Here is a 27,974-nt window from a genome sequence, read left to right on the forward strand (position 1 = left end):
AGGTGATGGCAGTGTTGTTCTTGAGTTGTTTGAGAGAATGTACACACAATTATCACAAATTTTTACCACTTCCTGAATCTGTTTATGTTTTTCCTTATGTTTGGTGTGGCCCACTCCATTTCTGCTCAACTCTAAGTTCACTTTTATCCAATGTTCCTGGTCTCTCCTATTGTAAGGATGTTGGGTCATTTACATTGTGCAGCATAGTGCAGTTATTTGGGATGCACCTTTCTCTATAGTAGATATAAGCTCGTTAAAAGCAGATATTGTATGTTTCATTAATGTTTGTGTCTGATGGGATTCAGGGTAGGTTGCCACAAGATGTGCCACTCCAGCATGCAGATTACTTTGAGCTGAAAAAATGAAAGCCCAAAAGACTCAGGAAGAACCTTTGAATTCCCCCCTTACTGTCTAAAAGAATTTAAGATAGGAGGCCTGTCCCAGGAAGGAGCTATCACCACAGATAACTACAGTCAAGTATTAGTTGTGGTAGACAGGAAGGAACCTAGCCAAGCCCATTTGATCAAAGTTATCTCTGCATCCTATTGTCTTTGGATGACCCAGCAAACATTTGTTTACCAAACATTAACTCTTTTTATCTTCCTTTGAATTATTTTACTTCCCCTTAAAGCCTCAGATCCCTATTTCCTTCTTAGTCCAGAATAATGTATATATATCTCACCTTGCCTTACTGTCTTTGGAATTCTTCATATTTATGTGGATTTTCTGTATGAAAATAATAAACTTTTTTTCTCCTGTTAATCTGTCTTATGTCATTTTAATTACCAACCAAAAGAACTAAGAGGGGAAAGAGGAGAAATTTCCCCTCCCCCAGTGTATCCCTTAATGTCTTTTCCCTTAATATCAAATGAATAAATAGATGAATATGCCAACAGAGGAAATTCTGTATAAGACAAATTTACAGGGATGGCATGCAATTGTGTATATAATTCTATAAGCAATAAAATAAGGGATGTACTTTAGTCAGAGAGGGGAAAAAGGAAGAATTAAGGAAAAGGGTCTCAAAATTCTACTTACTTACGAATGAACCGAGTAAACATTATGCAGTGGGGTATATCTGAGATCAAAGTAGATTTTTGCAAGAAGGAAGAAGTTAGCTAAAAGAAAATGTGTGTGAAGCCCTTGTGTACTTTGTAATTCTTATAATTCTGGAAATAATAAGCTCTGAAAGGTCAAGGACAGTCATATGTTTTACACTCTGTAGAAAGAGTTTGCAACTTAAAAATTAATAAGAAAGGGTCTTCGGTATTTTAAATATGTTTCCTTATTAAATATTATTGTTTTTCAACTTAAAATTTTACAGGTACCCACAGAATATTGGACATAGAGATCCAGGATCCATAAGACTTTATCACCTTGAATCAAAGATTTCTTTGATATCCTCCTCCATCTTTTATTCCTATCAACTAACATATTTTTTAAAAGAATTAACAAACTTACCAAAAGGGAATTTTAAAAAATACCACTGCCCGCACTTTCCAATGCCTAAGAATAGCAAGGTGGTAAAAAGAGAATTAGACGATGAGGTTATTGAGTCTGTCAAAGACCTTCTTTCCAATGAAGACTCAGCTGATGATGCCTTTAAGAAAAGTGAACTAATTGTTGACGTCCAAGAAGAGAAAGACACAGATGTTGAAGAAGGATCTGAAGTCGAAGATGAAAGACCAGCTTGGAACAGTAAACTACAATACATCCTGGCCCAGGTTGGATTTTCTGTAGGATTAGGGAATGTGTGGAGATTCCCATACCTCTGTCAGAAGAATGGGGGTGGTAAGTTTCTGTTTTCTGCTTTTTTTTGAGCGATACATTGCTGAGCAAATTGCACTTGATTATGTCAAATAGCCCCTGTTGTTGCTGTAGTCTCACTATTTTAGAAACTATGAATTCCACTGTAAAACTAGGGAGACACTTTTGCTGGAAGTAATTTCAGCTCTGTTTTCAGATTAGGTTTCCATAGGAGCAGAAGGCTTGGTATGAACACTCAAGGATTGCTTAAGGTCATAAATTCTCAAATTCTTTCTGTGGATGCTATTAACATCTCTAAATTACTAACTTTTCTAACCAGTGTTCCATCCCTTGTGCCTATCAGTTATTCACTTTGGAGAAAAGTCCTCAAATTTTTGATATGAGACGATATTGGTGAACAAGACAAGAGAGAATTTTCTGTCTGCAATTTATTAACTTTGAATTTTAAGTTGTTTCCCTCTTCAAAAAAGCAAAAATTTCATATAATTTAGAATGATTACAGTCTTCATATGCTGACCAGAACTTTGTATATCCTAGTAGAAGGAATTTAACCAGATAATATAATGCCAGACAGTCTTCATCCTTAGATATTAGCGTCCTTAAGATGATAATTAGCATTCCTAATTTTAAACATATTATCTAGATCAACATGATATTTAGCTTTTTGTATTTGTGCATATAATTACCAAGTGTTATTTAGTGAAAATTGTCTTAAAATCAAGAAAATAAAACCATATACAAAAGAATACATTGTTCATGTAGGATACAAGCTCAATAGTACACCAAAGTCAAACTGAACATTAAGTTAACTAATATTTGGGTTATTAAAATAACTTTAATATTAAGCTTTACTTTCTTTACCATTACTATCTTTACCATATACATATATGGAAGCTGTTCAAACAAGTGTGATTAAACACTAAATATTCTGTAAGCAACATTTCAGCACATAAAGGAAAGACTGAATATTTTGGTCTTTGAGTCCAGTTTGTGATAGTTTTGCTGACTGGACAAAAACGTGGTTTTATTTTATTTTTGATGTAGTTACAACCTATATATCAAATGAGATAATAAAACCATTCATATGTGAAATGGTTTCTTTTCAGTCACTAATAGATAAAAAGCTAAGGTGTCATGTGACAAAATATGTTTAAGGTCTTGCTTAGTTAATTCAACCAGGGACAAAACAACAGGTTTGGGGAAAAGTAGCCTGTCTGACAAATCTGCCAGAGAGGTAAGAATCAGTATATGAAGTTGGTGATGCACTACCCATCACTCCACTGAAACGGCAAGCTCCTCTAGGTAATCTTTAACATCACAGATGAATTATTTATTAAATCAGCTACAAGCAGCTATGTACTACCCTGCTGTTTCTCACAAATCATCCCATTTGCAAGACTGGCAGAAGATGAATTCTGATTTTCAGACCTTTCACCTTATGAGCCTAATGGGCGATACTGTTAAGGAAGACCGCTATCTTGGCTGAAAACTCAGGTTGCTTTCCATTTAATACAGTATTTGTCTTGGTGGAGAGCGCTAAAGGATTTCATAGTCAGTAATCAGTTGTTAGCAAAAATGGCTCCTCCTCTTTACTTTCTTTCATATGTAAAGAGAGTCAAGATGCCCTTCCTAGTATTGTTTCCTCTCTTCTAATTACAAATGCTAGAGAGTGACATTATAAAACACCAATGGGCTTTATCGTTTCAAGATGGCTGTTGGAGTTCAAAAGGCAGTACTCAGCGTGCAGTATGGCATTGAGCTGTCTAGGTATTTGACTGTTTAGTCAAACATTCTCAGGTTACCTAAATCTTATTCATCATTTGAGGCACTTTATGAATAACAGGATAAAAAGTAATAGACCAATATAAGTTGATTTGTCTGAAGATATTACTGAAAGCACAATGGTTAAGCTTAATAAGTGTTATAATGTAGAAGCTACCAGCTCAAATTTTGAAGTCAGTTTGACTATAAAGCCTGGCTGGCTCTTTCCCACATTATCCAGGTGACCATTCACAGGTTAACTTATTTCTTCTGGCTGAATTCCCACACATGTACAATGAGGAAAATAATGGTACTTGCCCCATTGGATTCTTGTGAGGAATAAATGAGTAACTACATGTAACATGAATAGAAATGTTCCTGGCAAATAGTAAATTCTCAGTTGTAGTTTAGCTATGACTATTTTTGTTATGGAGGCTTGTGTTAGAGAAATTTGAGTTAGAAGAAAAGGCCAGGTATCTAATAGTATGTCATGTACACATAACTGAGGAAACGCTCCCAATGAGTCCAGTCTTAATTCATTCTTTCTTTTTCTCCTAGTCATTCACACACACATAAACCAATTCACACCCCAGGATTTGAGACGTGTTAAAATGCACTTTTGGTCCTTCAGGAAACATGTTCAGGTCATTAGTGCCTGAATATTATTAACCATTTTAGAATTTGAATTTTGATAATTCTGTTTTATAATCTCATGCATCAATGCTTTACACTGCATACCTCTTTGTAGATCAACTCATGTCTCAAAGACTGAAAATCAGCTGTAAGAGAGTAGAGATTTTCTACCAACCACCATGTTAAGGGAAATTTTTTTTGTAATTAAAAAATTTATTTATTTATTTATTTGTCTGTGCTGGGTCTTAGTTGCGGCATGCGGGATCTTTAGTTGTCATTCAATCTTAGTTGCGGCATGTGGGATCTAGTTCCCTGGCCAGGGATTGAATCCAGGCCCCCTGCACTGGGAGTGTGGAGTCTTAGCCACTGGACCACCAGGGAAGTCCTGAGAAATTCTTGTATATAATAATTATTTCAGAGATATATAGATACCAATATAAATGATTTGAAAATAAAATCATTAATATTTACTTCTTCAGCAGAATAGGTACCATAACAATTTGAATAGTTTCCAAAATCTATTCAATACCATTAAACACTTTTTTAAATGAGAAAATATAATAAATGGCCTCCACTTTAAAAAGGGAATTAGTAACATCGATTACATGACCCACCTGGCAGTATCTGGTTGGACGAAACTCCAGACAGGAAATCTGAATGTAGCAAGTCCATTTTAGAAGTCATTTAATGAATAATTTGCATATGCATTCTCATGTAGAAATGAGTACAGGTTTCACATTTGACTTTATCAATTAACAGAGTCTAATATTAATATTGTCAAACTGTTCAGTATATTTTAAAGTCACTAATCATATGTCTTAAATTGAAATTTAGCTGTAAAATAATATATACATTTTTTAAGTATGAAAACTTTCCTACAAGGAAAATAGCACATATATTTTACAATAGCTATTAAATATCTCAGTTTAGTCAGTCCTCCCTACCCCTTAACAGAATTTTGGAAAGCAAAAAATTACTTGTTTCCTGAAGTGAACTTTTTATATGACATATATATATATAGGAAAAATGACATTTGTCTGTGGTAGAAGTTCTTTTTCCTTTTTTTTTTCTCTTTCAGTCTAAGCAGCCATTTCTTCTTCCCTGTTGTTAGTTAGGAAGAATCAGTTTTAATACCATAACATCTCATTCATTTTGATTTATCAGATTTGAAATGCATGATTTAGATGAGTTTGAATAAAATTTAATAAATGAGTTCATTAATGTTGTATGAATAAGATTTCCAGGAGTTTGTGAAACCTATTTGAGAAAATAATTAATTTTAAGGAAGCAATTATTTTTACAAAAAATAAAGTTGGTTTACCGTTTCAATAAGATGAAACTAAAACTATTCATTGATATCCTTACTTTTTTCATAATTATTTTTTATCAGAAACTCTTTATAGCAGTCAAATTCAACTTTCAAATACCAGAAAGCTTAAAGTAATGAAATTGAATTTTCTTTAAAGTCCTTTGTAGTTACACTATATGGGAGTTTAAATATCATCTTTCATGAGATAATCAGAATTAGTGTATTCTCTCCTGTGACTGTTGAAAATATAATCTATTTTATTTGTTCTTGTTTCTGTAGGTGCCTATCTTTTGCCATATTTAATACTGCTTCTGGTAATAGGTATTCCCCTTTTTTTCCTGGAACTTTCTGTGGGTCAAAGAATTCGGCGAGGAAGCATTGGTGTGTGGAATTACATAAGCCCTAAACTGGGAGGGATTGGATTTGCAAGTTGTGTAGTAAGTTTCCTGGTATGGTATATGTCTTATAATTTTTACAGGGTTTGTAATTATATAGTTTGAATTTAAATGAAACCTTTGAGTGTGTATTTCTACTCAACTCTTTAATCATGTTTTAAAAAAACACTACTGGAGCTTGCACTAATACACAAAACAAGCTGTAAGTTTAAATGTAGTTCAATCTTGTTAATGCATGTTCTTAAGGTCTATGAGAGTCATCATTTTAGAAAAGATAATGTGTTTCAAATAAAAATAAAATGAGGAGGTTTTTTTTAAAGTATTAAATGGGTTTTATGCATTTCATCTCGTTTCAAAGGAAGGGGCATGAGAGGTTTAATGTAATCACACTATTTTATTTTGCAGGTATGCTTTTTTGTGGCTCTCTACTACAATGTCATCATTGGCTGGAGTTTGTTTTATTTTTCTCAGTCTTTTCAGCAACCTCTACCCTGGGATCAGTGTCCTTTGGTGAAAAATGCTTCACACACTTGTAAGACATGTACCATGTAGTGTTTTTGTATCTAAAGATCATACAGTTGGTAAAGGCAGGAGCTTTAAAGATTTTTTTTTAAATAATGTGGAAAAATCTTTCAAAACTGCTACTATAACAAACTTTCCTTGACATATGCAGAAAGATAGATGTTTGGCATCATTTAATTTATCTAGCTCTTTCCAAGTAATTTTACTGTGCCCCATGATGTTAGGGTAAACAATTATAAGCCTTCAATTGTAAATTTTGACAATATTTTATTCTGTACATCTTTATTGATGCCTTACATTTTCATTAAAATAAAAAAGAGGACAAAAAGAATTTAGATTGAAGGAATTGTTTTTATGTCTTGGGTTGTTTTTCTATGGTTTTCTCATCATTTATTTTTATATCCTAGAAATATAAAGAACAGTTCCCTAGCGCTGTCCAGTAATTATAAAATGCAACTCACATATGTAGTCTAAGATGTCCTAGTAGTCATATTTACAAAAAGTAAAAAGGGACAGGTGAAATATTTTAGTTAATCCAATATATCCAAAATATTAACATTCCAACATATGATATAAAAATTAGTTATGTAATAATTTACACTGTTTTTCTCATACTATGTCTCTAAAAGCCCCTTTGTACTTTACATTTACAGCACCAGTCATTCTAAACCAGCTCCATTTCAAAAGTCACACGTGGCTAGAAGCTAGCATTTTTGACAGCTCTGCCCCCAGGAAGTCAATCAGATAATTCTGGGGGCAGAAGGGGCTATAAACCTGATACATTTAAATCACCTTGACAAAAATCTCACATGTTCCTATTTTAGAAATGTGTAATAAGAAATGTCAAAGAGGATTCATGTCTGTTGACTATCACATTTTTGCACAGTTGAGGTTTCACTGTGGATTTAAATGCTTCTGTAGAATAGTAGTACTTTTCTAGGAAAAGTTAAGAATTGATTTACAGGCTTACTGGGGGGAAAATGGCCTCATTATTCTTTATAGTCTGAAATGATTGTGTTACCTTTCTTTCTATAGTCGTAGAGCCAGAATGCGAAAAAAGTTCTGCCACTACCTATTATTGGTACAGAGAAGCACTGAATATTTCCAGTTCCATTTCTGAAAGTGGGGGCTTAAACTGGAAGATGACCGTCTGCTTGCTGGCTGCCTGGGTTGTGGTGTGCTTGGCTATGATCAAAGGCATTCAGTCTTCTGGAAAAGTTAGTATGTTAGAGCCCCTCCTGCTTCGGCTAATCACCTGTCACCATTCCTGGGAACTATCTCCCCCACCCACTATAAATCTGTGTGGGCAAACTGCAAGTAGCACTTTACTCTCGGCAGTTAATCAAAGATTGGTAAAAAGTGGTGCTTTAAAAAATGTATTTAAATCAAGGAAAGGACATAAATAAAGATGTAAGTGTTTTATAATGAAATCTAAAGTGGTTTATACTCTTTCCCTATTTTATCAAGATCTGTTTTGAGCTTTTTTGTCAATACTTAAAAGTCCTTTCTTATTGCTGGTATTCAGCTGACCTTAATGTTTTTAGTTCTCTGATTAGTTCCAATCATGGAAATTGGGAAAAGTGGTAGAATAAAGAATTTCTTTATTTTATTTGTTTTATATCATTCATTTTTCTCTACTATAGGTGCTCTAGGGAAAAGTTGCATAAAAGATTTTAAAATAGTCTAGTGTGGAGTGTTTCTTAAAGATATGAACATTAGGTAGTTGTGATATATCTCAACAAGGAACTCAGAGTAATATAAAAGACTAAAGGGCATGCCTGCCAGGGCAAATGGAAAATTTTATAAGGCTGTGCTTGAGAAAGACAGTAAGTGAATTCTAGATACCCCAGGAAGTCAATCAGATAATTTTTTAAAAGGATGCATTAGGAAAGTAATTATTATTCACTATTTTGCTTTCATATTATATTTTCCCCCATTATCACTGCCATTGTTTTAAAGCTCTTTACTTCTTTTGTTTGGACCATAGCAAGAACTAATTTTGGTTCATCTTCTCTCTGCCCTTTAACAACCCATCTCTACTGTTTTTTCTTTCCAAAGCATAGATCTGATCATATATCTTTCCAGGCTAACATATCGCCACTTACCATCATATATAGTAAGAGTGGGAATAGCAGTAGTAGTAGCAGCAGCAGTAGTAGTGGTAATAAATGATGATGATGCAGATGATTCTGATAATGATGAGAACAAGAACAATAACAGAAGGCAAAATTTATTACCTGTTTACTTAGCTCTAGGCACCGTGATAAGTGCTATATATACTTTATCTCAATTAAATCTTTAAAAAAAAGAGAAAAAAAAAACAACTCTAAGAAGTAATTGCTACTCTTAGACCTGCTTTACAGATAAAAGAACAAGTTTGAGAAAACAGGTAACTTGCCCAAAGAATCACAGTTAGTAAATGCTAGTATCTGGATCAAACCCAGCTCTGTCTAAATCTAAAGCCCATGTTTTTAAATTGCAACACTATAACATCTCTCACTGTGGTATATTTTTTCCCACCCAAAAGTGAACTCTTTTAGAAGTCTAGTTCATCTTTGCTTCCTGTTACTTCATATTTAATTAAAAATGTTCGACAATTTTTTTAAACTTGTTAATCACAGCTGATTTTACATTTACCTTCCTGATGGAACTTCTATACCATTTTTCCTTTGTAGAAATGAATGTGGTAGATAACACCATATTCTGTGAATGTTAGTGTAGTCTGTGATTAAGTAAGTTCAATTAATTGTTCTGTTTGGTGTGTCTTCTACTATGTCAGAGCCCCATTACAGTCAAGTTATAAATAAAGGACTAGATTCCTAAGTCAAATCTAACCACATTTATATGCTTCCTAAGGTGTTGTCATTTGATAGAATGAGAACCAACTATGGTCAGCCAGAGAAGTCCAAAAATCCCTCTGCTCAAGTCTTACCACCACATTTTATTTCTTCTTTGTCTGAGTATGTGTCTTATCATTTAAAGAAATATTCATCCTTTTCTTATCACAACATTGGGGATGTTTGTCTTATTTTGTGTAATATAACTTTATCTGGAAAAATTTAATACAATTTATAGAATACATGTAGTTTATTATTTCAATGAGAAGGTTTCAGGGAGAGGGTAGCTTTTCAGCAGACTTTGAAGAAAAAATTTAGTAGGCACAGATGGGGAGAAAGCTGTAAGTAATATCAACAAAGTTATGAAAGTCTAAATTGTGACAAGTCCTCATTCTGAGACAATGAGCTAAATATAAGAAATTTATTAGGAATAAATGTAAAGCTCTGTTTGCCTGCCAAACAAAAAAGCTTCCAAATAAACGATCACACAAATGCAGTACAGAGATATATGGTTTAAGGTTAATGAAGTTTAAGGGTAGTATGTGAAAAAAAAAACTTAGAGAATTTAGCAGCTGAAAGAAAAGTCAACTTGTGATATCCCTAGCCAAAACACACACACACACACACACACACACAATGCTAATTTGAAACTGCATGAATTAAGACAGGAGTATGACAGTGTCATTCTCCTTTAGGTCAGGTAGGCACATGCCAGTTGAACCACACTTGTAATACTGGATTTTACTGAAATCTTTATTTTCTACTTTGTTATGGAAAATAGACATCTCAGCTTTGTGATCACAGTCTTCCAATAGTTGAATAAAAAGAGGAATAAGCCTTATTCTGTGTGGTCACAGAGAACAGGACCATGATCAAATATTTGGAATTATGCAGAGTGGCAGGATGGTGGTAAATCTTCAAGGAAAGGAAGACCTTTCAGGAATCAAGCCTGGCAACAATGAAATCAGTTGCACAGTGGTAGAGAGCTCAGCACTACTGGAGGTGGTCCAACAGAGGTGGTATGGTTGCATGTCCCTTTGTTAGAGCCTCTACGCAAGGGATGCCTGCCCCCAGGGGAAGGATAGAAATGAGAAGCTCTAGGCTTTCTTCTAATATTTTCTACTATTACTACTTTGCCATTAGTACTACTATTGTGCTAAGTAAGTACTCTGCATACATTAGCTTGTTTAATCTTTCTAGCAGCAAGATGATTTGCATGTTCTTATCCCCATTTTACTGCAAAGTTAAGCTTAGGGAAAATAAATAATTGGCCAGAATTAAACAACTGATAAGTGGCAGAGTTAGAACTAGGCTATGAAATCCTCAAAGAGAATGACTCTTTCTGAAGGTACGTTTAAAATAAACATTTAAATATGTAAGAGAGAAAAACAACTAAATGATTTCATATATTTTGTTTTTTAATAGTTGAGTAGAATGAAAATATTTTCATGCAACATTCTGATTGATAAACTTATGTCTCTTACTGAATGTACTTACTGTGAAAGTATGTCAGTTTTTAAGGCCCAGGGAGTCTTCAAATCAGCCAAAGAAACATATTTCATTGTTTCACTCCCAAGTTCTTAAGAATAATACTTAAGGGTCATTCATCTACTCACTGAACACATATTTATTGAGCACCTACTATGTGCCAGGCACTGATCTAGCTCAGGAGGTACAGTGGTGAACAAGGCAGACAAAATACCTGTCTTCAAGGAATGTCCATTCTAGTGTCAGAGGCAGACAATAAACAAATCATAAAATAATATCAGGTAGCAATGCAAAAAATAAAATAAGGAGAAAGTATTTGAGGTAGCATTTTACATATAGTCAGGTAGAATTTAAACTATTTTCAATAATATTATTCAACTGACAATTTTATTATTATGAGACCCATATGATTAAATAAAATGAATTTGTGTTTAAAAGCACAACATGGATAACTCTGTAAAATGCTGACCTAAGACACATCTTTAAATCTCAGAATTTAATGATTAAATATTTGTCCTTTACCTGCTCAAAGAAAAAAATTCAGGTGTGAACTTTACCTATTACTACTTAAGTTTTTTTTTTTTTTTTTTTTTTCCCGGTACACGGGCCTCTCACTGTTGTGGCCTCTCCCGTTGCGGAGCACAGGCTCCGGACGCGCAGGCCCAGCGGCCATGGCTCACGGGCCCAGCCGCTCCGCGGCATATGGGATCCTCCCAGATCGGGGCACGAACCCGTATCCCCTGCATCGGCAGGCGGACTCTCAACCACTGCGCCACCAGGGAGGCCCCTACTTAAGTTTTTAAGTGTTTAAAATCTTGACTGTTACTTTTCTCCATGTTACATCCAATATGAAATTTTCCTGTTCCTTTTTGGAGGAAGCTATCCTTATCTTATCAGAGTCTTATCACTGAAGCCAGATGAGTATTAAGAACTCAAATATGTGTTGAATTAATAAATGAAATTTGAAATGTCTCATCAAATAATTAGTACCTAATTTTTAAAATACTGTAAAATAAAGATGAGGGTTTTTTGTTTCTTTTTTTTTTTTTTTAGGGAATGTGTACAGAAAGGAAAACTTCCCATGAATTCTCTCTTAATGTACAATATTTTTGAGTATCTAAGAATGTGCAAAGGTTAATAGGCCACCATCTTTATCCTCATGGAACCCATAATTTAATGGGTGAGACAAATAATGACAGCAGAATAAATGCAGTAAGATGTACAAATAAAAAGTGCGTGAGAGTATAGAGCATAGAGGCAGCCACCGAAATTAACCTGGAATTGGGGGAGGGCTTCACAAAGCAGGTAACTTTGGGGCTAGAGTTTGACAGTTGAAGAAGAAGAGTTCACCAGAAACTTCAGAGAGAGGACACTGGAGGCATGGAAAACAGCATGTGCAAAGCCCAAAGCTTGCTGAGTAACCCCATGTGACTTTTACATACAATTTGTGCAGCTTGTGGGAAATGAGGCTGGAAATGTAAGTTGATTGCAGGTATTAAAGTATCTATGGACACTGGTAAAATGACTGGCTGTTACTTAACAAACGGTGTGAAATATTTGAAGATTTTTAGCAGTTCATTACACCATCAGATCCTTAGAAAGATCTTTCTGGTAGCAGTGTGGGTGATGAATTTCAGGGATGAAGAGGAGAGCTGGCAGGGAAAATCGAGAGGCAAAATGAGGAGGAAGCTAATAGTGAAAAGTGACACGTCACTGAGGATGAAAACGAAGGGACAGATGACATTTGGAGTCAATTGGACTCGGTCAGTTGTTATGGGACGTGGGGAAGAGAACCATACTCAGGTGTGTTAGAGTTGTTCAGCCTGGGCAAATACACATACAGGAAGAATCATTTTTCCTTGAGCTTCTAATTTGAAATTATATTAAAAATATACTGAGAGTATACTGTATTTATTGGAAAAATTCATAATCAAACTGTCCAGACTATTTTAGTGTGCAGCCTTCATTTTCACTTTTAAAATAAATGCATTAATGGAAGTCCTTTAAGTCATTTATAAGGCAGCAGATTTGAGTTCTGTTAAAAAAAACAAACAAAAAAAAGCAATTGTGCAAAGGTGAATCCATGCTTCTGGTTAGCCCCAAGATTTGTGAAGAAGAATCATAAAAGGAATAGCTGTAATCAAGTGAGATCAAGGCTACTTGAATAGATATTTAGTAGACCCACAAATTTAAAGAATGCTAAAAGTAGGCAGAAAGAATGAAAAAAATGTACTCCATCTAAAAGCATTCGGATCTGATAAAAAGAAATCAAGAAATGTGGATGAATGGATGCAATTTAAAAATTATACCATTTTTATAAATAAAAAATTTTTAAAAATTATACCATTTTGAAATGATCAAAAAATTATATTTCTTTACAACTAATTAAATTAAAATATAATTATTTTTAGAAAAATATGGGTTTCTAATTATGCTGAGATTTTATTTGTCATATTAATTTTTTTCTTAGAATGCTTAGTATAATTTTAAGGTATACAGAACGGTAGAAGAGGGGCAAATTATTGTGTTGACTTGCCTATTGTTTGTCTACAGTTACTATAGGATTCAGTATCTCTAACCTGCCTGAGCCATCCTCTGCTATGGCAGTTTTTTTCTCCATTCTTCCTACCCTTCCTCCATTCCTTCCTCCACAGATAAGTATTATATACGTACTATGTGTTAGGAACTCTGTTAGGTATTTGGGATTTGGTAGTGAACAGGAGAGAAAAACTCCTTGCCCTCACAGAGCTTATATTCCAGTAGGGGAGACTGAAATTTAACAAATAAACAAGATAATTTCAACAGTGTTAAATGCTGTCAAGACAAAACAAAATAATATTATTTGAAGGTTCATGGGGCATAGAGGAGGGCAGATGGGGGTATATTGGATGGGAAAAAGGCATCGCCTTATTCTGGGTGTTCTAGGTAGTCTTGAGAAAATGAAGATGAGACGTAAAATAACAAAGAGGAGCGAGTCTTGGACAGATGAGGGAGATGAATACCTCAGACTGAGGGCACAGCCTGCTCTGGCCCTGAAGCTAAAGAGCTTGGTTTCCCTCGGGGCTGAAGCTCAGCTGGGGGAAAAGTGGCGGGGCAGGCAGGTAGGCAGCCTAGTCTTAAGGCTTTGCAGGACAGAGGGAGAAATTCGCCTTTTACTCCAACTGCATTAGAGACTCCTGGAGTGGGTTAAGCAGGGAATGAGATAACCTGAGTGGTAGCTTGGAAACTAGAATATTACAAATAGTGCAGAACTACTTCTGGATGTTTGACTTTAGCAAATGGATGGGTGGTGGGAGATGGAGTTGGGTGGGGACAGCTTTGGGGGAAAATCGGGAAAGTTTTAGATGCCACATGGAGATGTCAAGGAGGCAGTACATGTCTGGTTAGGACAACTGCTTTTCTGTGATAAACATTTGCTTAACTTTAATGATGAAACTCCTGAAGTAGAATGTAAAATCTCCATATTATTATTCAAGTTCTGTAGGAGCCTTAACAGGACCACTCTCTACTCCAGAAGCTTTATAGAATTATAATGGAACTTTGCTTAATTAAAAACAAACAAAAAAAAGGACTTTTTTTTTTTGCTACCTCAAACAATAAAGTAGAAATTTGTTAATGAGTTAGGGTCTATTCATTTCTCTTAAATATTGCTTGTTTTGTGAACTGTAAGGAATCAACACTATTCAAATTACACCATACCTATGGACTATTTAAAAGGGGGTTAAATAAGGAAAATTTTCTTATTTTTTGTTATATCTCAGATAGAATCTTAACTAGTCACATTGAATCAAGGCTATTAAGCAACTCAGATGTGATGGCTATGCAAGGTATTAAAAGTATTATTTATCATATTATAAAAAGTGTCACTTTCACGGTATAGAAGAGAACACATAATCTTAACTATGAAAAAGAAAACAGTCGTTAGTATGTCTCACCTTTTTTTAATCTTTCTTACTTTGCAGATCATGTATTTTAGTTCTCTGTTTCCGTATGTGGTACTTATATGCTTCCTAATCAGAGCACTCCTTTTAAATGGTTCAATTGATGGCATCCGTCACATGTTTACCCCTGAGGTATGTACTGTATTTCTAGTTAAGGCTTATGATCACAAAAGCCTTATGTTTATTGTTAAAATGTTCCCACAGTTAGATTTAAGGGATAATTGTTCTAACCTATGTGCACTAGACTATTAAATTATAGCTGTTATGTTAACCAGCCTAGTAAAACCAGAGCTTTTGGGCATCTATAATTATATCCATCTCTCTCCGATTTTAAAGGCCCCATTAGTGAGCTTCACTATTTAAACTTCAAAAATTCCTATTTTATAATAAATTAACTTCCCATTTTTACACTGGTACATTTTAGAACTTTTCAGTCTTTACTCTTCCTCCTCTATTTCAGTGGTTCTTAACCTTTTGACGTGGACCCCTTTGAAAAAAAATTGATAATGGAATTTTTTTACCAGAGCAAATAATGAACATATTAATTTGCTTAGTGTCTCAGGAGGTTGACAGATCACCTAAAATCCATGGACCCAGGTTAAGAACCCTATTGCCCTCTAAATCCTGTCTCAGAGAAATTCAAGGTTTCTTACTTTGTTTCGTTTTGTGGTTTTGTATTTTCTAGAATAGTACTTAACATTAGTGCATTTGGGAAGTTCCGTAACCTTTATAAATGGGTATGCATTTTAGGAAAATTCTCATTAGGTTTCCTAAAAGGCTCGGAACTTAGACTCCGTTGTTTAACTTAGAGCTGACTTGATTAATCAATCCTTGTGGACTTGTTATATTGATTTGACAGGAAAAATCAAGTTTGAGGTGTACATATATTTTGGTTATACACTTACACTTCACATTAGTTTGCTAACTCTATCATAGGCAGACAACGAGTTATAAAAACACAATTTCAAAATCAGCTCAGAAATTGGAAGTTGTCTGAATGATGACTGTGCAGCCAAGCATGGTGCTGAGAGATGTAGGCAGAAGATTTTAGCCTCCTTGGAATTGTTACTCCTGGCAGCTGCCTTGATACTGTGTCACAGAGGCTGTGTTCTTTGTGTATCTGGTTCCAACGTGGTGTTCATTCTCGAGGAGCAAAAATGTTGACACTGTGATCTGGTTTTCTCGAATAGTTCAAAAGTTCTGTTTATCATTTAGAGTTGTTGGAACTCCTCAGTGAATAATTAGTTCAGATTTATGAATTTCAGCTATATTATAACTTAAATCAGCCTCAGATGGGCCATACTTAGTGACCAAAATATTTATATTTGCAATATCAAAAAAATAAAGTTCTCTGAGTTAAAAACAACTAGCTTTGATGTGAATTCCTGGAATATCACCTTTCTCTGTGTTGGCAATTGTTTGTGACATAATTCTAAATATTTAATTTAAATAGATACTTTAGACTCTAAATACTTTGATATGATGCTTTTACATGGTCCCCGTATTTAAAACTGCAGCACTGTTAACATTTTAAACCAGAACTGGAGATAACTATTAAAATATAGTTAATTATTTCTTCAGCTCACTTTTCATGGACTGTTGATAAGATTCTGTATTAGGCCACTGCAGGATGATAGTTAATATAATAACGATAAAAAGTTGTCAATAACTTTTTAATTTACATTATTTATGCAAGGGAGAAAGTACCTAAGCACACGAAATATTCCCAGTGAATGGAGATTTAGTTCCTGAATTGGAAATAATCAGAATGTCTTTATTACATAGGTGTTGTCTGCCATCTAGTGGGCAAAGTAGAGATAGACAGTTGAATGAGTGTATTTTACTAGATGGGTATCAACCGTAGAACGGTAATGTAGCAGCGATAGTCAATAAAGAGTATGCATATTTTAGTTAATTGAAAATAAATTATAAATATAATCATGATTATGTTTCATGATAACATTGCATAAATTTCAGTAATAATCACTAAAATTAATTGAACAACATATCTTAATGTTTGAGAGCTTATGCATTTTGAAATCTACCTGTGTTCATATGTCAGCTCTACCCCAGGAGTGCTGTGTAACCTGAAGCAGGTTACTTAACTTTTCTAAGATGCAGATAAAAGTAGCCACAATTTCATCGATAGTTGTGAATATTAAATGAGATCATCCATATAAAGTGCTTATCAGTGTGCCTGCCACTATAGTCCATATGTTAGCAATTATTGAGGACTTCGAGGGCGGCAGGCAATGTGATAAGTAGTAGTACATGTCTTGTTACTCTCATCTTTCAGTTGAGAAAGCTTGAACTCAGAATGGACAGGCCACCTGCTCTAGGTTGCACTATTTTTAGATTATTAAATGGCAGAATCAGGCTCTGAAAGTGTCTACATAACTCATGTTCTTAACCACATTTGGCATTGTTCCCAATAAAGGCAATTTCACTGCAACGGTGAAAAGAGATAAAATACCAATTTAAACACTACTGCTACTGAAATCAGACTTAACTGTTTATTGAGGTCTGTGCCAGGTGTGGCTAATATTAATAGTTCCATTTAAAAGGTTTGGTTATATACAGTGATAACTGTTTAAGAAGTGAAGCACAGTTACTTGAAATATATGTTCAGCATAGATTCCAAACTTTAGAACTTTGGATCTGAAAAGGTCTTAGCGATGATATGGTTGAATTTCTTCTGTTTTCAAAGAAAAGGCTTTCAGGAAACTACTCAGTGAATGAATAATACCTATCTGAATATGCAAAGTACAAATACTTCAGCTCTACCCAGCTTATAATTATTATCTGCTTGGCTGTTAGACTTCACCAGAAAACACAAAACTTAGGGTATTTGTTAAATAATTATTTAACTTTTATGGCTAACTGATTTATTTTGCTTTGGAAAGAAAACAAAGACATAAATAAGAATAACTGAAGATAGTTCATTTCTCTCTCAAATACTCCTTTGATGATTTGTCTTAAAGATATTTAAAAATTCCAATATAAGTATTTTCTCCGTGTATTTAAGTAACATATCTGTCTAAAGTTTCAATAGTCTATAGCCTTTCTTATTCATATTCCTTATATTATTCCTAAATGAAAAATTTGTTCTTTCTACTTAAGAACAGACTATCCCCCTGTTTTAAATAATCTTTGGGTGCATAAGTGTCATTATGATATATTTAAACAATAGAACCGATTCCTTGTAGATTATTCTGAAATATTTTCTTGCAGCTGACTTATATTCTGTTTAATTTTAAACAGCTTGAAATAATGCTGGAGCCCAAGGTCTGGAGAGAAGCTGCAGCTCAGGTGTTCTTTGCCTTAGGTCTGGGATTTGGTGGCGTCATTGCCTTTTCAAGCTACAACAAGAGAGACAACAACTGCCACTTTGATGCCGTCCTGGTGTCCTTCATCAATTTTTTTACTTCTATCCTGGCAACATTGGTGGTGTTTGCAGTTCTGGGCTTCAAAGCAAATGTCATAAATGAGAAATGCATTGCAGAGTATGGTTGTTAATTTCCTTTAGCTTTTGATGGCATAATTATATTTAAAAATCTCCTTCCCAAACCCATGTGTTCATTAATGTTGTCTTACTTTTCAGAAATTTGGAAATGATCAGCAAACTTGTGAAAACGGGCAACATTAGTCAAGATATTATTCCCCATCATATCAACTTTTCAGCTGTTACTGCAGAAGATTATCATTTAGTTTATGACATCATTCAAAAAGTGAAAGAAGAAGAGTTTCCTGCTCTTCATCTCAATTCCTGTCAAATTGAAGATGAGCTAAATAAAGTTAGTAGGCTATGTTTATGAGATAAAATAATTCTTATTAACTTAAAATATGCATTATCCAGAAGACTTCTTTTAGGAAAATGATCTTTAAAATGCCTGTGGAAGATCATGTTGTTTCAAAATTCACATTCTTTATTTCAGAGAACACATTTTCTTAAATCAAAAAAGTTTGTTTTACTTTGAAAAGCAGCTTCACTGATTAAGCCACAATAATTTAAAATATGGATATAAATTAGGTGATTTTCATCCCAGAAAATGAAATTAGCCTGGTACCTTTCCTGGTATAATAAATATTATATTTGTATTAAATAATACAAAACTTGAATTACAATGATCATTTACATATTGTATGGTTGTTTGGACACATGAATGATATTTGCCCATCTTAATAATTGTGTTCAATAAGTCATGATTAAGTCCTTTTTCTAGCCACTGTCATACATTTTAATAAACACGACATAGGTGAACATGAATAAATAGCCTTGCATTAATTGTCACCCTCTCTTTACATTGGCAAAAAGGAAAATATAATGGAGAAATTGGCTGTTAATCACTTGCTTTAAGATAGCTAACCGTACTTAGACTAAACATAAAGAATGACGTGCAGGAAATTATGGATGAAGCCATCATTAACATAAAAATCTTGAATTCTGTAAGGAAAGATTTAATTACTAACTTACTCTTAAAGTTCTTTTAAAATTTTGGTCTATCTGCTGTTTTTATGAGGTAACACGATCACCTTGAATTTTGTTTAGAGGCACAGTTTCTTAGGAGACAACATGGTATCGGCATGTTTATCTCCAGTAACTCCCCTGCATTATTCAGAGTCCTCCTGCCCTTTGCAACTGATGTATATAGCCAGCACTTCATATTGCTCTGTATTAACGTGGCTGTTTTGTATATCTTACAGGCTGTTCAGGGGACTGGTTTAGCTTTTATTGCCTTTACAGAAGCAATGACACATTTCCCTGCATCTCCCTTCTGGTCAGTGATGTTCTTCCTCATGCTGGTAAATCTAGGGCTTGGCAGCATGTTCGGAACCATTGAAGGGATCATCACACCCATTGTGGACACATTCAAAGTGAGGAAAGAAATTCTCACTGGTTAGTTTTTATGTATTTGACTTTTCATTGAACAGATGTGGCGGGCTGTTTTACCCTTGGTGAGAGATCGGAGATGGAAATAGCAAAAGTGTTTATTATTAATGCCTACTTATTAATAATACTAGTATTTGTTATTTAGGGCTTTATTTATATAATATGTAAATGACATTTAATACAGATTCTATTAATTATTAGTGATCATTTATTCTATTACTCTTTATTAGTAATAATGTCATTATCATGAATTACTGGCGCTAGAACAAAGTCACAGCATGTTCATGTATAATTTTGTATTCAACTCAGACAATTATAAAAATAGTAGTTCAGGTCATTGGATTTTAAAAAAGTGCAGAGCTGAAATTGATAAACCTAAATTGAGTTCTCATATAAAAGAGCAATTGTAGACTGATAGAATTTAATATATCTAGGTAGGAAAGACAATAACACAATTTATCAATATTGATGGTTGTTAAAAGTCCAATCTACAAGTAGTTATTAAAGTACTGGTTGTGTGTTGCATGGTCCTCACATTTGAGGGATACCAAGGATATAAGAGAAATTACAACAGAGATACAGAGATATAGGAGAGCCTCTCCTCTAAAAAGAATAGGACTGATCATTAAAATCAAGGTGGGTAGATAAGACTTGTACCATGTAATATACTGAGAGCATGATAGGGACTTTACCTGTTCTATGAATTAAGATGCAGCAGAGGTCATCTAAATATATGAGGGAACTGTCAGCAAAAGGCATGGAAATTGAATTCGAAAGGGGAGGGGTCTTCTCAGGGATCAGAGGATAGAGTTCATAAACATAGCCAAGTAGAGACAAAGGAAGCAGCGAGGAAGCCAGCCAGACCAGAGTGCAGCCACAGTGTTGCTAAGTGATGCAATAATTAATTGTCTGTTCCTCTCACATCGTCAGCAAAACTCTCAGTGTCTTTACCACTTGGAATACACTTTCTTCCTATCTACCTTATACTATAATGTAATTAGGAGAGAGTGAGAGTGACACAGGCTGTGGTTCAAATCCAAGCTCTGTTACTTGGATCCTGAGACTTTGAGTACAATTTGCTGTGACAAGCATTCAAATATTTCAATATGCATTAGACTCCAAGTGAATGCTACTTTTCCTTTTCTATATGATATATTTATATATAATATTCACTTATGTACAATGTAACTCATACCACTAGCATAGTGCTTACGAGATGGAGGAAATGGCTTAATTTAACCCATACTTATTGAGATTTTTAGGGAACCCCCATCAGATGGGACCCCCGGGATGTCTTTTCTCCCCTTCTGAACTGCCCTTACCTGCTCCACTTCTTTCACTTTTACTCACCTCTGCTAAAAGCTGTTTGAGAAAGAGAACACAGTCATCTTTTATTTTTGAGGGTTTCTCTACCAACGTGCAAGAGAGAATAAAGAGTCTAACAAAAATATGGGAATGTTATATGGATTCCAGAATTCTAAGTTTCTATATTAAGGGTAGCTGGTTAGAAGTTTCTGCATCTTTCTTCAGTACTGCTGCAGAAACTCCTTTTATGGTTCTTCTTAGTTACCTGGAGAATCAGGTTGCCCAACCCTGTCATAGCTGTATTCCAAACTAATCTGTTTGGGCAATATCAGGACAGAGGCGTGGATTGCTGCTAAGGCAAGGTCTCATCAGAGTTTTTTCAGTTATGCTTTAACAATAACCATATTTCAATCAGATAGAAAAATACATGTTATCATAGTCTTATTATAAGCTACATTAACCTCATTATTAGTTTCAAAATTCAGTATTGCTTCCAAAACTATAAAACATTCTTAAAAGTAGAAATGATCCACGAACATCTGCTGCCTGGAAAGGTCACTTTGCTATTAATAATGAGAAGAAGGGTATGGAGATTTATACTTTTAATATATCCTCAGTTTTGCCTCATTTGTTATCTGTGTTTAGTAAACACGTTTCCACAGACTCAAGGAGATGAGTTGAGTTACTGTCTTACAATGAATTCATATTAAATCTGGGGCTAAATCCAGGTAACTAATTCCCTATATGTTATATTCCATGGTATCAGGAAAGGTATCTTACTTGTATCATTGACAACTTATAAAAGTGGAAACAAAATTATTGCTTGCATATAATAACTTATAATGAAGTTTAAAAGACTTGACTCTGAGTAGGGCTTAATTTTGTTATTTATTCCTTTTGTCCAGTTATCTGTTGTCTTCTGGCATTTTGTATTGGCCTGATGTTTGTGCAGCGCTCTGGAAATTACTTTGTTACAATGTTTGATGATTATTCTGCTACCCTGCCTCTGCTAATTGTAGTCATTTTGGAGAATATTGCTGTATCCTTTGTTTATGGCATAGATAAGTAAGTATATTCTCTCTTATGCATTCATTTTTCATCTCTATTTTGGAAAGACCAATTGTTAATATATATCTCATTTAGAAGAGGAGGGAAGTGACTAGAGGGAAAAATTCCTTGCCACAAAAATCAAATCTTTTGCAGGCTCCTCTTCATTCAATAATTTTAATGAAGTATATCCCCTTATTAGGTGATTAGATAGAATGGTGTAGATGGTAATGTAGTTTAGGATTTTGGAGCTTTGATTTAATTCTGGCTATCAGATAGGAACTTCCAAGGTTTAGAGCATATTGGCTAAGTTCCAAGAACCTTGTTAAGTTGTTTTGAGCTATTGTTACAGATAAGAAAATGCAGGTTTAGTGAGACACTAAGTGACCTGCTCATCAGACACCTGAACAGAGGCAGACCTGGGATTCATAGCCATTTTTGCTTAACTCTAAAGACTATACTTCTAATTACATTGCTAACCTGTTTTACAAGAGGAATTTTATTTTGTTATGTTATAAAATGCCTTATTTTGTCATGTTACACAATGTTTTATGTAGCAGGCCAATTTTGGGAAGTGGTATATACATATGACGCTCCAAGATATATATGGCATTTGCTGTACATAAACTTCATATTTATGTGGAGTCATGACTTCATGAGATGCTTAAACCTCTGGATTATATACCTGCTCGGTTTGAAAAGTATATATACTTGGGCGTGAAATGAAGCATTAGAGTAGTCTCAGAATAAAAAAAGTTTGTGGAGGCCTTGTCCAATATTTTTTAAAGTTGTTGTCTTTAGTTAACATATATGGATTAACTAAAGGTAGTAAGACCATCAAGCTTATTAGAGGTCTCTGTGAAGTAGGAATAAGTTCATTGAGGACCAGAGTCCTTTTAAACAACATAAAGAACTTTATTGGTATTGAGTGAGCTTTGCGACAAAACTTAAAGAATGTTTTTATTACTGGCAAAAGCTCCAGGCAAGGAAAGATAGGGGAACTTACATTTAATGATCATGTACTATATAGCAATAGTAGTAATAGCTGTATGACATGCATTTAATGTTAGTCATTATAACAATCTGTGGTAACTAATATCACCCATATCCTAGATGGAAAATTGGCCCTACTTGTACAGGAGGGCACAGTAGGTTAGTTGCAGAGCCAGGTCTTTAATTTCAAAACCAGGTATTTCTACATTCTACCAAGCTACCCCCAACTCCTAACCTGCACTGTGTTGGAATTTGACATTGTTATTGGACTGATCTATGGATCAATAAGACCATAATATAGATTTCCATTTAGACAGTTCATCATTTACAATACGCATAGTAGTAAATATTTCTTTTTAGTAGTTCCTAAATAATAATCATTATAACAACAGGAAGAAGAATACTACTAATAATACTTGCATCTATAAATTTCTGCTGTATGTGAGGTAGTGTGCTCTGCATATGTTGTCTATGAGTCTAACAATAATCCTCCAAGATAGGTATTATCTTTTTTGAAAATGCCAAAAATTAAGCTCAGAAGGACTAAGATATACATTAAAAGATGATGGAGCTATGATTTGCAACCAGGTCTGTTGGTTTCTAAAGCTCATATCTTGTCCTACGAGCAGAATTAGAATTCTCCTGTCTAAAACGCTCTCATTTATTTACTTTCCCCTCCTTTAGATGTCGTAGCAACCTTATATTCTTCCTGTTCACCTTCAACAGTGTCATGAGCTCAGTTCTCCTCTGCCTTCTGCCACGTTTACCTACATTTCCAGACACAGAGTTGAGAGAAAGAAGTCTTTCAAAACCGAAACTTTTGAGACAGTAAATTCAAATGCAGAAAAAGAAATATTGGAGCACAGCAAGTTAGGGATTAGGAAGAAATATGAATGAGAGGAAATGAGAACGAGGATCCTGTAAAGCTGAAAGTGATGGCTGCATAGATTGTATTTTCCTGAGTCTCCTTTTAAAAATGAAAGAGAAAAAGAATGACTAGAAAGCAGAACTAAATACCCATAAACACGGGCAAGAAGATATTCCTGTGAACCCTCAAATATGGAAGATTGGGGCAAACCACTGGCAGCCACAGGACCTGTGTGATATCACTTCCGTGTGGGAGATGGAAGAGGATATGCAGCTGGGCTTCTGACAGCTTTCCAGTCACCCCCAGGTCCTCCCTGCAATGTGTGGCAGGCTAATCGGAAGACAGTGAGCTAAACAGGGAGAAATTCTATAGAATCTTTGTCCACGTTTTTTGGAGTGCAGAGGGACCAAAATACAATAAGATCATCAGTGCTGGAGCAATATGGTCTCTAAAAACTCTTGAAATGAATAACCCAAAGTTCTCTTCCAAGATAAAGCTCTTTACTGAAGAAAAAGTGGTGGGAGCAAAACCTGAGTTGAGTAGGAGAGAGGTAGTAGGGGCCATGGAAAAGAAAGTCCAGGTCAGTATGAGGAGGAGAGCAGAGGAAAACAGAACTGAGAAATTCTGAGGCCGTCTTTTTTGATTACTTGGCAAAAATAGAGAAGAAAGGCCCATCCCTCCCTCCTAAAACACACAGGAGAATTCAATTCACTTAACTGTGGCCAAATCTTAAGAAAAATTTCTTTTCTTTTTTTTTTTTTTTAAAGAGGAAAGGAGCAGAGTAAAATCTCTGCAGACAACAAAAGCACACATGCAAAATAGATGGAAAACTAGCAATACTTCAAAATGAGTTGAAATAAATGTTCAAAAATGACAGAAGCCACAAAAGAAGAGCAGAAATCAGTTATTTTAAAATTGAGAATTATAATAATTAGAGAAAAGGAAGATTTGAAAACAGAGGTGATAGAACTCAGGAAATAATTGTAAATCAAAGAAAAACACTTAAGAAATGAAGATCAAATTAAAAAGAAAACAAAAATGATAAGCACAGTGCCTAATTTCAGAAGAATTAGAAGCTAGAAAGGAGGGATGCTTTTGAAAATCAAGGAGAAATAACAAAGGATTTAAGAGAAATAAATAAACACAGTAGTTAAGCAAAGATGATTCAGCATATGTACAATGAAGGCCTCTAAAAACAGTAGCCAGAGCAAATGCTAAAAACTATAATTGAAGAAATTTGCCTGAAATAAATAATTTGAATGTTGAAAGGGCAAACAATATACTTGGAGAAATAGACATAAAGGCCAACTTGAGGACATAGCCTAGGATGTTACTACAAGACAAAGAAAAAGGGCATCCAGGCAAAAATAATACAAAACAAAACAAAGCAAAGAAGATTATTTATAAGAGAAAAATCTAATAGTCAACAAAATTTTTGTAACAATATTATGTAGTTAGATATATGTATGATTCTCAAGGAAAAAACGTAAGCCACAGATTTTAAATTCAGCTGAACTGACATTCAGGTATAGTGACCACAGACAAACAATTAGAAACATGCAAGAAATTAGGAAATATAGTTACTACAATCTCCTTTTGAAGAATCTACGAGAGAACTAGGTTTAGACAACCAAGAAGTCTGTAGAAACATTAATACAAGGGCTGGTGGGTGGGCAGTAAATATTTATCTCGAGATAAACATTAAGGGATGTAGACTAGTATGAAATGGCTACATGTTCCTGACAGTGTTAACATCATACAATTAAAAAGGGTGAATTTTACTTCAGGTAAAAAGTACCTCAATAACCTGACTCAAAAAAAAAAAAAAAACATGTAAGTCTAATCATTACTAGGTCTACGTGTTAATTCATGGGAAATAGGAGGATCAAATGCTCTTGTGAAGCAAAACTGTGGGAATGCAATCAGCCAAATACAGACTGTGGGACAGAGTGACCAGCTGATTCAACAAAAAATCAGAGGAAACGATGAAGAGATGTATGAGGAACTTAGAGACGAAAAATGGTCTGAGAAACACAAACATCAACTGCAATGTATGGACCTTCTTTCAGTTGAAATAAACAGACTACAAAAAGAAATGAGAGGTCAGATAATATAAACACCAACTGGATTGGATGATACTACATATGGCTAATTAAAAAAAAGAAACAAGGAAATTTTAATGTATTGCAAATATTGTGTTCATAGAGTAGAAATCATCAGTTGGAGGAGACTTTCCAGTAATTGACTTACAGGGACTTTCTCCAAATGAAAATTACAGTAAACTGGTTCCATTTTACTTTATAAATGTTCTTAATTTATAAGTCATCTTCCAATATGACTTTTAGACTCAGTGTAAAATGTCATAGGGTATCATGGTTAACCCCCGTCAAACAATGGATATAATGCATATTTTAAAGGACATTTAATTTACCATGTTTTAATATAGCTATATTAACTTGAGGAATAATTAAATTCCTTCGTTCTATTTAGGTTTATGGAAGACCTAAAGGATATGCTGGGCTTTGCTCCCAACAGATATTACTACTATATGTGGAAATATATTTCTCCTCTAATGCTATTATCACTGCTAATCGCTAGCATTGTGAATATGGGATTAAGTCCTCCTGGCTATAATGCATGGATTGAAGATAAGGTAAAATGCAAAATAAGGAAGGTAGATAAAAATATACATAAAATGTCATTTTAAAGGTTTTTGCTTTTTTCACAGTATAGTTTGCGGTTAAATGAATGGTGTTGCTTTTATGTGAGGATCTTGAGATTTTTATGTTTTTTTGGCCCCAAATATGTATGATTTTTTTATATGTTGTAGACTTTTTTAGTACATGAGAAGTACTGACTTGGTCCTCATTAAAGTAATTTTATTCATGTCACCATAGATGAACCAACTGGGCCTTTGACTTTAGAAAACATATTGATCAAACCACCAGAAATATTTTTTCCTGTATAAATTTACTAACTTATATCTGAGATACTCTAACAATGAAACTATGCATTAGCCATGTATACATAATTTAAGTAAATACTGAAGTAAAGTTTTGCTATAACTGTTTTATATTAGCCATGACTATTTCAATTTCTATTCTCATGTTGCTTTAGCTACATAGTAATGCAATCTTAAAGTACATATTAGCAGTTAGAAAATCAGAATGCTTATTTTTCAGATACCTCTGACCTTTATTCTATGGTCAGTAATTCTACATAATAACAACTAAATTCAAGACTATTCTAAGCAAATAAGTCTGTTATCCCTTACCAAAACCCTTGGGGCCAGATGTAGTTCAAAATTTAATTTCAGGTTTTAGAAAGATAATGTGGCACATGTAACAGGTAACTATTGCTTAGTAACACATGACCCCAAACTTAATGACTGAAAGCAATGATGATTTATTATTTCTTACAGTTCTGTGGATGAGCTGGATGATTCTTCTTTGGGTCTTGTGTGAGCTAACTCATACAGTTGATTAAACTTGGAGAGCTGGGCTCTATGTGAGCTTTCATTCTTGGTTTCTTACAGGCATTATGGACTCAGGGCAGCATTCTAAGACACAAAGGCAGAAATAGCAAGGCCTTTAAGGCTTTGCCCTGGAAGTTGCTTACTGTCACTTCCGCAGCAATTCATTAGTCAAAATCATAAGATTAGCCCAGATTCTTTTCTTATAAACCTGAGACAAATATATATATTGTCATGTCCCTGCAGAGAAAGAGATTATTAATAATTATTTTTTGGCTTTAACAGGCATCAGAGGAATTTCTGAGCTACCCAACATGGGGAATGGTTGTCTGTATCTCTCTGATGGTCCTGGCAATACTGCCCGTCCCAATTGTCTTCATCATTCGTCGCTGCAACCTTATAGACGATAGTTCTGGTAATTTAGCATCTGTGACCTATAAGAGAGGAAGGGTTCTGAAGGAGCCTATAAACTTAGAGGGAGATGATGCAAGCCTCATTCATGGAAAGATATCAAGTGAGATGTCCTCTCCAAATTTTGGTAAAAATATTTATAGAAAACAGAGTGGATCACCAACTCTGGATACTGCTCCCAATGGACGATATGGAATAGGGTACTTGATGGCAGATATGCCAGATATGCCAGAATCTGACTTGTAGCTGGGGGGCAAAAATCAGTGGGATTTTGTTTGGTTCATTTTAGTCAATAAACATTGGCTCTACTAAGAGAAGCGTCACACTTCGCTTA

General features: G+C 34.5%; 1 protein-coding gene across 1 annotated transcript; it reads left to right on the forward strand.

Moving 5' to 3' along the window:
- Positions 1-1,452: 1,452 nt before the first annotated feature.
- On the forward strand, positions 1,453-27,901 carry SLC6A15 (solute carrier family 6 member 15). Its single transcript, XM_060112895.1, has 11 exons — positions 1,453-1,791; positions 5,750-5,907; positions 6,271-6,397; positions 7,423-7,604; positions 14,675-14,785; positions 17,915-18,156; positions 18,255-18,447; positions 19,358-19,550; positions 21,755-21,914; positions 26,248-26,410; positions 27,515-27,901. Exons 1-11 carry the CDS (start codon positions 1,503-1,505, stop codon positions 27,884-27,886), a joined length of 2,190 nt encoding a protein of 729 aa, XP_059968878.1. The 5' UTR covers positions 1,453-1,502; the 3' UTR covers positions 27,887-27,901.
- Positions 27,902-27,974: the final 73 nt, after the last annotated feature.

The sequence above is a fragment of the Mesoplodon densirostris genome, chromosome 11 (genome assembly GCF_025265405.1).
Source record: "Mesoplodon densirostris isolate mMesDen1 chromosome 11, mMesDen1 primary haplotype, whole genome shotgun sequence".
Classification (NCBI taxonomy): Eukaryota; Metazoa; Chordata; class Mammalia; order Artiodactyla; family Ziphiidae; genus Mesoplodon; species Mesoplodon densirostris.

What these genes read in the sequence shown, in the direction of transcription:
- SLC6A15 (XM_060112895.1), top strand. Translation starts at nt 1,503, where the DNA reads ATGCCTAAGAATAGCAAGGTGGTAAAAAGAGAATTAGACGATGAGGTT. An exon ending in TTGGATTTGCAAGTTGTGTA is followed by an intron (nt 5,908 to 6,270) that starts GTAAGTTTCCTG and finishes TTTATTTTGCAG; the next exon opens with GTATGCTTTTTTGTGGCTCT. An exon ending in GAGGAAAGAAATTCTCACTG is followed by an intron (nt 19,551 to 21,754) that starts GTTAGTTTTTAT and finishes CCTTTTGTCCAG; the next exon opens with TTATCTGTTGTCTTCTGGCA.